Source organism: Anopheles merus, chromosome 2R (assembly GCF_017562075.2).
Source record: "Anopheles merus strain MAF chromosome 2R, AmerM5.1, whole genome shotgun sequence".
In the NCBI taxonomy this organism is placed as follows: Eukaryota; Metazoa; Arthropoda; class Insecta; order Diptera; family Culicidae; genus Anopheles; species Anopheles merus.
In genome coordinates this window covers 60798074-60811415 of record NC_054082.1, presented here as the reverse complement: position 1 = coordinate 60811415, position 13342 = coordinate 60798074, and the positions used below count along the sequence as shown (strand labels likewise).

Below are 13342 nucleotides of genomic sequence, written 5' to 3'. Positions count from 1 at the left end.
GCATCACTGTATTTTACGCCCTGACAGTTTAACTACAAAGCTTAGAGTCGTGTTCGATGCGTCTTGTGCTACCGACTCCGGCCTCTCGTTGAATGATGCGTTAATGGTGGGTCCAGTTGTTCAGGATGATTTGGTCGCAATTATGATTCGTTTTCGTCTGCCCAAATTTGCAATCGTAGCGGACATCGAAAAGATGTACCGACAAGTATGGATTAAAAAAGAGGATCGCTCGTTACAAAGAATCCTTTGGCAGAATTGTCCCGAAGATAAGCTTCGAATATATGAGCTAAAAACAATTACGTATGGCACTGCATCTGCTCCTTACTTAGCAACCAAATGTTTGCAAATGCTTTCCGTTCATGGAACTTCTACTTATCCGGAAGCTTCTAGAGTACTGGCAAATGAATTTTATATGGAAGAATTGCTTACCGGAGTAGAAACTCAAACAGAAGGAAAAGAATTATGCCATCAACTAAATGACTTGTTGTCGAGTGCTGGTTTTACTTTGAGAAAATGGGCGTCTAACTCTGCCCAAATTCTGCAAAGTATTCCCGTAGACCAACGCGATACTTCAGGATTGTGCAGCCTTGACATAAATAGTTCCATTAAGACATTGGGTCTTAAATGGATCCCAGCGACCGATGAGTTGGGATTCTGCGTACCGATTTGGACAGAAGATGAACAAATAACAAAGCGGATCGCCTTGTCAGATGCATCGCGTCTATACGATCCATTGGGACTCATAGGTCCAACAATAATGATAGCCAAATGCTTTATGCAAAATCTTTGGGCACAACAAAAGGCATGGGATGAGCCGCTAGAAAAAGAATTGCATAAACAATGGAATCAGTTTCGCCAACAGCTCTCAATTGTGAAAGACATGCGTATCCCACGTAGTAAGTTCCCATCGCATCGAAATCCATGGTTTTAGTGATGCGTCCATGAAGGCTTATGGAGCCTGTTTATATATGAAATCGGTCTCTGAGGATGGAAATGTTTCTGTTAACCTTTTGTGCTCTAAATCCAGAGTTGCTCCACTCGCAAATAGCAAACGACAGAAGAACGTCACTTTACCTCGGCTGGAATTATCTGCAGCTTTATTGTTATGCCATCTCTGGCAAAAGGTTAAAGACAGTCTTAAACACGAGTATTCGTGTTTCTACTGGGTGGATTCGACCATCGTGCTTCACTGGATAAACAGTAGCCCGTCACGCTGGAAGCCATTTGTTGCTAATCGGGTGTCTGAAATCCAGCATCTGACGGAACCTCGACATTGGAATCATGTTCCTGGGGATCAAAATCCAGCTGATATCATCTCTAGAGGAATGATGCCGAGTCAATTGCAAGAATCATGCCTATGGTGGCATGGACCAGAGTGGTTAAGCCAACCATCCAATACTTGGAAGCTACATCATCCAATACTCGATTGCCCACCCTCTGAGTTTGAAGAACGGAAGACTGTTCTGATCATTAACAAACAGTCTAATCTTCATCATCCAATATTTAGCTTAAAATCGACATTCTTCGGACTCGTTAGACTGATGGCATATATGCAACGGTTTAGCTACAACTGTAAACCGATTAATAGAAACAATCGTCGTCAAGGATACCTTCAAACATTTGAACTACATGCAGCAAGAGATAATTTGGTACGCATTGCACAGAACGAATCTTTTGCTGATGATATTCGTTCTCTCCAAACTACTGGAGAAGTCAAAACATCGTCATCTTTAAGATCATTGACACCAATGCTTGTTAACGGTGTACTACGCATTGGGGGACGTCTTCGAAATGCTCCTGTTGCTTACGATCGGAAACACCCAATGATACTGCCCTACAAACATCCATTGACATGCCTTGTCATGGATTTCTATCATCTTAAAACCTTACATGCTAGACAACAACTGTTGATTGCTTCTGTTCGAGAGAAATACTGGCCTTTACGCGTTCGAAACCTTGCTAGGCAAGTAGTACACGAGTGTATCCAGTGCTTCCGTTGTAAACCATCGACAATGGAACAGATAATGGGAGATTTACCCGCAGAACGAGTTACTCCAACTTTTCCGTTCCTGAACACTGGTGTCGATTTCTGTGGACCGCTGTTTTATCGTTCGGCGTCCAGGAAATCTGCTCCGGTGAAGTGCTACGTTGCAGTATTTGTGTGCCTGGCCACGAAGGCTATCCATCTAGAATTGGTAGCTGATTTGTCATCGGATGCGTTCATATCAACACTGAAACGATTTGTCGCTCGTCGGGGAAAACCATCTCTTCTTCAGTGTGATAACGCTAAAAATTTTCGTGGAGCGGAACGAAAATTGAAAGTGTTTCATCAACAACTGCAGCAACAACAATTTCAACAATCAATTTCGTCGTATTGCGGTCCAGAAGGTATAGAGTTTCGTTTTATCCCTCCTAGGTCTCCCCACTTTGGTGGAATCTGGGAGGCCGCCGTCAAGTCTTTTAAGCATCATTTTAGAGCTACTATTGGAACTTCGATCCTGCGTCGAGACGACTTAGAGACGATCATCGCCCAGGTGGAAAGCTGCTATAATTCGCGCCTTTTGACCCCCATCAGCACGGAACCAGAGGATTTGGAGGTGCTTACTCCAGGGCATTTCCTGATCCATCGTCCTCTGGTTGCTGTTCCTGAACCTTCATACGAGGAAGTGCCATCTAATCGCCTGGATAGATATCAACAGAATCAGGAATTCGTGAGACGCATTTGGAACCGATGGAGTACAGACTACCTGTCTGGCTTGCAGCCCCGCACGAAGTGGACGAAACAACGGGACAACATCCATATCGGAACTCTCGTGTTGATGAAGGAAGACAACTTGCCACCGTTGAAATGGAGTTATGGACGAGTAACTCAAATCTACCGAGGAGACGACGGCAACATACGCGTGGTCACGGTGAAGACAAAGGGCGGTGAATACAAACGAGCAATTACGAAGATCTGCGTTTTGCCCATCCATTCCAGCACGGAATAAGTGGTGGAAATTTCAATTTCCACGGGGGCCGGCTATGTTAAGAATGCTTGGCATCATGGCCGCTGACAGCCACCGAGTAACGCAACCTGCGCTCTGACAGATTACCGCGTTTTTGAACTGTCAAACCACAAGCCGAAGCGTTGTGTGAGTGTGTGTTCGCTAGGAGATCGAGAACAGAGCACATGCAAAAAGTTGATAGCAAATAAAACATCGGAAAAACCCATCGAACAGTGCCGCATTAGAGTTGGAATCATTTCGCTTATTTCATTTAACAGTTAGTAATCGTCGACCGCTTTGGAACGAAACCGTGTTGTTGAGGGCTAATATAGTGATATGTGGCCGTGAGTAAACTTGTTGGATCACTTTCTCAAAAACTTTGGCCCCAGCACTGAGTGATGTTATGCCTCTATAGTTGGCTGCATCTTCCGTGTCACTTTTTTTTTTAATATGGGGACAATCCATGAACTCTTCCAAATAGAGGAGAATTCTCCTTGTTGCAGTGAAAAATAAAAAAATTTGGTCAAGATCGGCGCTATGGACTCAAAGCATCGGCTGAGAATGATGGCAGGAATACCATCTGGGCCAGGACTAGCTTTGGGTTTGACTGCTTTGAGCACATTTAGAACAGATTCTTGCGATATATTAATTAAATTGAGGTCGATGACATCATTAGGAGTATTAATTAAAGCGTTGGTGATAATATTGTCGTCAGTAGTTGAGATTGTGTATGACTCCTCGAATCTACACGCAAATATGTCACAAATATCTGAAGCAGTTGAACCAGGTAGGTCTTTGTGTTAAATCGATTTCGGTGTCACATTCGTATTATTGTGTTTCTTACGAAAACTCCAGAGAGCTTTGGGCCTTTTGATGAAATTCTTCTCCAACCGAGACAAGTAGCCACCGTAGCGTATTTTATTGTAACTACGGTACAAGCGAGTTGTTTCATTAAAATGCGTTTGTTAACAGGTGATCGGTTCTTCGTATATTTTTTTATGCAGCTGCCTTTGCTCTTTTATGTTTTTTTAAGTGGCGGTCAGACCAAGTAGGGCCGCTCTTTGGTGTGATGATTGGTACACACGAATCAAACGAGAATAAAATAAAGCGTATAAATATCGATAAAGCTTCATCAACAGAATTAAACTGGAATTGAAGAGTCAGAATTAAATTCTGAACTGGCTATTAAAATTAGTTATGAGCTCATCAAGCCGAGTAAAATTGGTTTTATAAAAATTCATCCTAGGTCTACTTGCCTGAGTCAGTCTAGGATTGGGCATTATGCTTGGAATTCGAACCGTTAAATCGACGGCTGGATGATACAGGTCAGGAGAGACTAGTGGTGTTGGGCAGGGGTGCAAATCGATGCAGTAAGTTGCGGCAATAAAATTTGCGAATGCTAAGTCGAGCTGCCGGTTAAGCGAGTTTTTGATACCGCTCATTTGATAAAGATCGCTAGCGTTAATTTCATCAAAAAACCGGGATCTGACCGAGGATGATGAATTTGCCACATAGTGCGCGAACGATGATGAGTGACCAAATGATTGTTATGATGGTGACCATGATACTGCCGAAAAATTAAAATCTCCAAACAGAAATATTAGATCATTAGATTTTGCATGGTTTACTATTGCACTTACACTTTCAATCACAGATGTAAGACTATCTGTGTCGTTAGCTCGATTAGGAGGTATGTGAACAGTCCCGATGAATATCGTGCAAGATGATAGGCGAACGGTAACCCACACTTGCTCAAGTGAGTTACTAGGTAGAGTGAGTTCACGGGTGTTCCATAAGGATGAGCATGCGATCAGTGCGCCACCACCACGAGTATGCATACTGTTAGACAAGCTACGATTACATCTATACACAGAATATCCGGGTCAAACAGAAGCGATGATGGAATTGAATTGTCAAGCCAGATTTCGGTGAGTATTATTATCTGATATTTAGCGTCCAATGTGTTAAATCCGAATTCTGTGAGTTAGATACGTAGTCCTCTAACATTTTGGTAGTGAAAATGTATATCACATGCAGTGGCGGGTCAAGCCTTTCCGAGGCCCTAGGCACTATGGTAGACGGGGCCCCAAATCCATCGACAGGGGAGAGGGGGGGGGGGGGGGGGGGGTTTGTTAAAAGGTGTACGAATCATGCACTGCAAATTTTCTAGGTTTGCTGCAGTTACATGTTTTACTGAAAGCTATTGAGTAATACATGGTTTTGTCATTTCACTGAATATTTGTAAAACAAACTACTGAAAATGCATTTATTTATTCTGACAAAACGACATGTAAGTCAGTTTGAGCCTCAAAAGAATATATAATGCGATGCCCGCTTGCTCGTAATGAACAAAAATTTGATTTGGGTAAGCGATTACTTGCAGACACCCCGATAAAATTTTAGGTGCATATTCGGTTTGCGGAATTAACGTTTTGGTTGAGAAAAATCTTCACACCACTTTGCTGTTCTTGCTGAAATTTCGTGGTAACCGTGAGTGCATACCAAATCAACATACTTGTTTCGACAAAATACAGTTCACTTCTGCATTAAACTATATGAAACGGAAATGAACATGAGCAGAATGGCCTGCCATCCTGCGCATCAATAAAAACCCCAATTTCTATACTTTTTTTTTTGCCAATTTTTAATCTATATCAATGACTAAAAAATCAGTAATATCAGAAAGGCTTTGTGGTTTGTTCAAATTTTGGGTACTGTGGATACTGTTTCGAAAAGGACTTTCAACACTTGATCGTCTAGGCGATCATAAAAACCTTTAGGACGTTGGAGTTTAGAGGGCTTACCTTGGATAGGAGGACATAAGTAAACTCCTTAAATGAGAAGTCGATACATGATGGATGGGCTTAGTCCTATCCTGACAATCCGAACAAATCTGACCTGCCATGATCGGAGTTGGTTTTATTTATACTCAAAAGAAGTTAAAGGTCGGAAAGTTATCGTTTTCGCTAAGCTAGTTACGTTTGTCTTTTATTGACAAGAACGATGGTTCTAAACGATATTTTCTTTCCTACTTTACAGTTTCCAGCTCGTGTTTCATAGTACGGACGATTTGATTTAAAATCCTCATCGTGAGCATAACATGAAACAAATAGTTTGCTTTTACGTTGGTGTTTACCTTTACAATGAATACTGAAGTACCATCTTTCTTCGAATTACGGCCACTTCATTTTCAATCGGTCACAGCGATAACTTTTTGCACGTGGGAAAAACAATATTTTCATTCGATTGTAACTGGAAATACCCTGTATTGCAGTATGTTTGTCTCAATTGATCCGCGGACCACAGGTTGGAGACCACTGCTTTAGATCAGGTGCTTTCTAAATGATCGAGCGGTGAGGGCCAGGAGAATGCATTTTTTAACACATACATTATTATATTATTAAAATTAATACACAAAATAGCTGGTTTATGATATTAAACAATACCATTGGTTATATTGTAGTTTTTCTTAAAGTATCATATCATCCAAGCAAGTTTCAAATTCATTTTATTAACTTACAATTACTAAAATTGATTGCAAAGATTCTTCAAGTCAGCAGCATAGTTTGCAAAAGTCATAAAAAGTTCCAAACAGTTAAGCAAAATCGCTGTTTGAATTTCTATGTATATATTTATTTGAATTAAATTTTATTATGGCATGAATTATGGGATTATGGTAACGGGATTAGAAACAGACAACACTTGAAGGCTAAAATACAGGGTTTCCCACGATTTATTGGTCGGTTCCCATCAATTTTTGGTGGGTTCCCATATTTTTTTGGTGCGTTCCCACGATTTTTGGCCGTTTCCCAGAATTTTTTGGTCCGATTGTATTGATATCAAATCTGAAAATACCAATAAATTATAGGAACGAACCAAAAATCTATGAGATACGACCAAAAAATCGTGGGAACGCACCAAAAAATCATGGAAACTGACCAATAAATCGTGGGAAACCCTGTATAAACAGGGAAATAGATGAGGATGAGATGAACTATGTAATGAATTATAGCATGTACAAATGAACTCAAACGGACAAGTAAATACACATATAGCAAAGTGAAAGTTCAACCGCCTACACGTTATTTTTCTTATTCCCAAAATATCCCAAGTTTTCCTCCAATTTCACACCCGGTGTAATTTTCTACATTTGGTCCTTCGACCCGGATCGTGAAAGGAAGCACTACGTGCAGTGAAAATTTGTGTACGGACACTACGTACCTTAATTTTGGGAAAATCGGCACTCCGTGACCGTTGGTGTGAACCAAAGTGTGGACTTATTCGTTTGCTATCCGTTGTGTTGCGCAAACCACAACGTGGGTTGCCCCGCTATCACGGGCCTTCTGACTTTAGTGTGCTGTGATTCTTGTTTCGTTTATTTCTGTGTTGATAAAAACATTTCGTGCGTGCGTATTCTAGTTCGTGAGAAAGGTGACGCCGACCGTTGGAACCATTGCGAAAACCGCCATCCTTGTAAGCAACCATTAGACATCAAGCTCGCGCCAATCGTGATCGTCGTTGCGTACAACTTTCGTGCAAGCTGTGCGAAGTCAGTGAACTTTCTCGCCAATTTTTAAAATAAAAATGGAGAAGAAGTTGAAATCGGTGCAACTGAAAAGGCATCAAGCGGTCGAATTGGTGAAAAGTATCGAACAGTTTACGATCGGCTACATCGAGGAAAATGCCAGTGAAATACCAGTGTGTTTGGAACAATTAGAGAGGTATTATGAGGACTTCCTACAGGCAAATGCAAAAGTGAAGGAACTCGATGAGGAGGCCACAGATGCGAGTGTAAGTGAGCGGTGTGATATGGATACACGGTATCGTCGCGTTAAGGGCTTTCTTCTACGAAAGCAACCACCTCCTACGGCCGCGCAAAATATGCCGAATGAGTCGATGCTATTAGCGAGCTCGACACTCAATAGTTCGGGACGATCAGGTGCAGTGAATTTGCGGCTTCCAAAAATCGAATTGCCTACGTTCGATGGCGATGCCACCAAGTGGTTAACGTTCCGTGACCGATTTGTGGCGATGATCGACAGTGCCAGTGAGATACCGAACATAATGAAGCTGCAATATCTGCTGTCCTCGTTGAAGGGCGAGGTTGGTTTGCTTTTCGAGCACACCACGTTGACAGCAGACAATTACGAGGTGACGTGGGCTGCCTTGCTGAAGCGGTACGACAATCCGCGTACGCTGATCCGGGAGTACTATCGGAAGATTCATCACCTGCCGGCAGTGAGCTGTGACAACGTGGACGATTTGGCGCTGCTCGTCGATGAATTCACGCGGCATGTGAACGGTCTGAAGAAGCTCGACGAACCGGTGGACACCTGGGACACGCCACTCGCCAACCTGCTTCTGATGAAGCTGGATTCGTCGACCATTCTGGCATGGGAGAACCACTCAGCGCAACATAAAAAAGATAAGTACAAGGAATTAGTAGACTTTTTGCAAGATCGTGTACGAATATTAAAATCATCGCGCGAGTTTTCCAATAACGGTGACAGCAGTTTTAGAATGGTGGCCGGCAACAGAAGGGTATCCGACCATAGGCCGAGAATTGTGGGCAATGCTGCAACTGCAAGGAGAGCTTCGCCGATTGTTTCAGCTCAACAGTGTGTTTTGGGTTGTGCAGAGCTTCACAATCTGCGCAATTGTCCTGCATTCTTGCGAAAGGACGTACAGCAACGCCGTGAAGTAGCCACCCGTGAGTGACTGTGTTGGAACTGCCTCATTCGCAGTCACCATGTGAGGGATTGTCGTTCCGCGTTTAAATGCACTACGTGCAACGCACACCATCACTCCTTGCTGCACGTAACGCCAATTGTCACAATGGCGGCGCAGTCGGATGATGAAGTGGTTCTGCTGGAAACAGTCCAACTACAACTGGTCGATGATCACGGCAATAAACATACAGCACGAGCACTATTAGATTCCGGATCAATGTGCAACTTTATCTCCGAATCTATGGCCCATCGACTGTTGACACCGCTTTCCAAAGTAAGCATTGCTGTATCGGGTATAGGGCAAATCAAACAGCACGTGAAGGGTTCCATCACGGCGACCGTTCGATCCCTAGGAGAAGACTTCCATTCGTCAATGGAATTTCTAGTGCTCAAGACTCCGTCGGCTGAAATTCCAACCATTCCCTTAAATATTGCGAAATGGAACATTCCGAACGTACAGTTGGCAGACTCGTCTTTCCGGGAAAGGTCGATGTTGTAATCGGTGGAAACACTTTCTGGGAGATACACACAGGAAGGAAACAGTCATTGGGTAACGGAAGGCCATGGCTGATAGAAACTGCGTTTGGATGGGCGATCTCGGGGAATACTTCCCAACTTGCCTGCCCCAATCTACGATTGTGTCACACGGCCGCCAACGAAGGTGCCATCGAACGCTTGCTCCAGCGGTTTTGGGAGGCTGAGAGTATCATGGAGGGTCCTGCCTTGTCAATTGAGGAGGACATGTGCGAAAAACATTACGTAGCTACCACGAGCCGTAATGCACAAGGTCGCTACATTGTGTCCTTGCCGCGAAGCCCCAAACCAGAAAGAACGCTGGGTTTGTCAAGAGAGATAGCAGATCGTCGTTTACTGGGTGTAGAACGTCGACTGAAGGCCAATCCTGAAATGGAAAGGGAATATATTAAATTTATGAGAGAGTATGAGTCATTGGGACACATGGTCGAACTCACGGAACCCGTTGATGACAACAAACCACATTGCTACATTCCTCATCACGCGGTAGTCAAAGAGGGTGCGTGTTGTTTTTGATGCATCCTGCAAAACAACATCTGGCTACTCGCTAAACGATACTCTGCTGATTGGTCCAACAGTGTAGGATGATCTGCTTACAATCATCCTACGCTTTCGAAAACACGCTGTCGCAATAGTGGCAGACGTAGAGAAAATGTACCGGCAGATTCGTTATTGTGAAAACGATCGAAAACTATTGCGCATACGCTACCGTGAATGTCCCTCCGATCCCATTTCCACGTATGAGTTGCAAACGGTGACCTACGGTACCGCAACAGCACCATTTCTAGCCACTCGAACGCTAAAACAAATTGCGCACGACCACAAACAACAATACCCTTTGGCAGTCGACCCAGTGCTACATGATTTTTATGTGGATGATTTGTTGACTGGAGCAGATGATGTAGTAGAGGCCGTTGGAATGCGAACGCAAATTTTGCAAATGCTTGAATCAGCAGGTTTCCTCTTGAAGAAGTGGGCATCGAACGTCTCCGATTCCCTTGAAGGAGTTCCGAGCGACGATCTAGCGATCAAACCACTTCTAGACTGGCAAGAAGATCAAGCAATTTCAACATTGGGCTTGGTTTGGGAACCGTCTAACGACATGCTACCGTTCAGAGTCGACCTTCCACCACCCGCTTAAGAGCTTACGCGAAGTTTAGTCCTGTCTTACACGGCCAGAATCTTCGATCCCCTGGGCCTACTAGGGCCAACGGTAATACTTGCCAAAATGTTTCTGCAGCGATTATGGGGGTTGAAGCAAGACGTTAAAACGCTAGATTGGGATCGATCACTACCAATTGACCTTCAAGAGGAATGGAGAAAGCTGCACAATACATTGTACTCGCTACGCGAATTACGAGTGTCTCGGTTTGTTTCACAATTCGGCACAGAAGACCTGCAGCTACATGTATTCGCTGATGCTTCACAAGGAGCATATGGAGCATGCTGTTATGTACGAGCAGTATCCGCAAGAGGCATCCAGGTCAGATTACTAGCTGCCAAGTCAAAGGTGGTAGCGTTAGCAAATACGAGCTCAATTGCCCGGTTGGAGTTGTGTGCAGCACAGCTAGCAGTACACCTTTTTCAGAAGGTGGTTTCTGCACTCAAGGTGTCAGCTACGGCTATCTGTTGGACAGATTCGATGACAGTAATGCACTGGCTGAACTCATCACCGCGTCGCTGGAAACCATTTGTGACCAACAGGGTGGCACAAATACAGGAAGAAACGCGTATCTCCAGCTGGCGTCATGTTCCTGGAGTTGATAACCCAGCGGATGACATCTCGCGCGGGCTGAATCCGGAAGAATTGCTGCAGTGTACACGTTGGTGGCATGGGCCGAGTTGGTTGTCTTACGGACAAGAGAAGTGGCCCCATGATCAACCGGCGATGAAGGAAGGCGAGGCTGACATCGAAGAGCGACTGGCAGTCTCACACATTGTCACTACATCTACGATGTGTGATTTTAGCAACATACTGTTCGCCAAATACTCAAGGTATGGCAAGTTACGGAGAGTGGTGGGTTTCTGCTTGCGGTTCATCACAACGCTTAGGGCAACCAAGGCATCATCGTGCAAGCGCGTTAAGACAAAAGCGGACATCAAGACGTTGCTGCACTCCGTTCCATCGCTTACAGCAGTGGAGCTACAGCAAGCAAAGCTGCCTTTGTGCCAGCTAGCACAACAGGAGTCGTTCGCGGAAGAGCTGGTCGACCTACAACGAGGGAAGCAGATAAGTGCGAGATCGAAGCTGAAGTGGTAGTCCCAATACATCGACGCACAGGGTGTGTTACGTGTCTGTGGCCGGCTAGATAATGCCAACATCCCGGAGGCAACGAAGCATCCGACAGTCCTTGCAGCATCACATCGTCTGTCAGTGCTATTGGTAGAAAGGGTCCATCAGCAGGAGATGCACGCCGGACCACAAGCAATGTTAACCATACTGCGGCAGAAGTTTTGGTTGATTGGAAGCCGAAATATGGTAAAGCGTGTGTATCACCAGTGCCACACTTGCTTTAGAAACAAGCCGACGTTGGTGAAACAGGCGGTAGCGGATTTGCCTGAGTCGCGGGTAACACCAACGAGACCGTTTGCGGTGGGTGGGGTGGATTATTGCGGTCCGTTCTTGTTGAAGTCTACCATCCGCAATCGCAGTCCCACCAAGGCATATATCGCAATATTCGTCTGCTTCGCGACCAGAGCAGTTCATATCGAACTGGTGAGTGATCTCACATCGACTGCATTTTTGGCTGCATTTCGTCGTTTTGTCGCGCGGAGAGGGAAGGTTGCTGAACTGCATTCAGATAATGCAACAACATTCAAGGGGGCAGCGCATGAACTGCATCGTATATATAAGATGCTGAAAATCGATGAGGCTGATAGGAGAGGGATTTTTGATTGGTGCGCCGAAAATGAGATGGTGTGGAAATTATCCCTCCGCGTGCACCTCATTTCGGAGGTCTTTGGGAAGCGGCGGTAAAATCGGCCAAAAAGTACCTTCAAAAAACAATAGGAGTTAGTAGCATTACACAGGAGCATATGCTTACCCTTTTAGCTCAAGTTGAGCAATGTTTAAATTCTCGCCCGTTGGTACCGTTATCCGACGAACCAACTGATTTGGAAGCATTAACCCCGGCTCATTTTCTGATAGGTTGTAGTATGCAGGCAGTACCGGAGGTTGATTTAAGTAAGCTTTCTTCCAATCGGTTAAAAAAGTACCAATTAGTGCAAAAGCATTTACAAGTAATTTGGTCCCGGTAATACCCGGAATATTTGCAGCAGCTGCAAGCCAGAGCAAGGCACGCAAACAATGCGCCGGCCAAGCTAGAAATAAATCAGCTAGTTATAGTAAAGGAAGATAACGTTCCAGCTACCGTTTGGCCGAAGGGGCGTATAACTGCTTTACATCCGGGTAAAGACGGTGTAGTTAGAGTAGTTACACTACGAACAGGCACGGGAAAGGAAATAGTCAGAGCAGTAAATAGAATCGCATTGCTACCTAATCCCATTGAGCAGCAAAGGTTAGAATGTCGCGCAGCTTCACCACGAGAAATATAGTAAACAAACCTTGTTGACATTAGCGAGATGTCAAGTGTTAAAGGTCAGCCAGGTTTATACTTTGCTCGCTCACTTCTTTATATGAATTTATGGCATTTTTGAAATTTCAAAAGAATTCTCTTTTGGTGGCCGGAATGTTTGAATTTCTATGTATATATTTATTTGAATTAAATTTTATTATGGCATGAATTATGGGATTATGGTAACGGGATTAGAAACAGACAACACTTGAAGGCTACAATATAAACAGGGAAATAGATGAGAATGAGATGAATGAAAGTGAAAGCTCAACCGCCTACACGTTATTTTTCTTATTCCCAAAATATCACAAGTTTTCCTAAAATTTCACACCCGGTGTAATTTTCTACAATCGCAATATCGTTTCTTAATGTACCCTTCCTTCCACGTTGCAATTTTTTTTCAGGATACATCTGAAGATGGTACAAAAACCTTAACAGCTGAAAAATTATCGAGACAAACGTACAATCGTTCAGTACTATTATGAGGTCACGGACAAGTAAGGCCAGGTCAGACAAA

The 13342-nt window shown here is 44.0% G+C and overlaps 1 protein-coding gene and 1 pseudogene across 1 annotated transcript; both read left to right on the top strand.

The window, feature by feature from the left end:
* The first annotated feature begins 7571 nt into the window (after positions 1–7571).
* Positions 7572–8705, top strand: LOC121600754. The gene has a single exon (XM_041929556.1). It carries the CDS (start codon positions 7572–7574, stop codon positions 8703–8705), a length of 1134 nt encoding a protein of 377 aa, XP_041785490.1.
* Positions 8706–8822: 117 nt separating this feature from the next.
* Positions 8823–10391, top strand: LOC121600738 (annotated as a pseudogene).
* Positions 10392–13342: the final 2951 nt, after the last annotated feature.

Excerpts from the sequence above, each read along its gene's own strand:
- LOC121600754 (XM_041929556.1), top strand. The coding sequence starts at position 7,572 with ATGGAGAAGAAGTTGAAATCGGTGCAACTGAAAAGGCATCAAGCGGTC.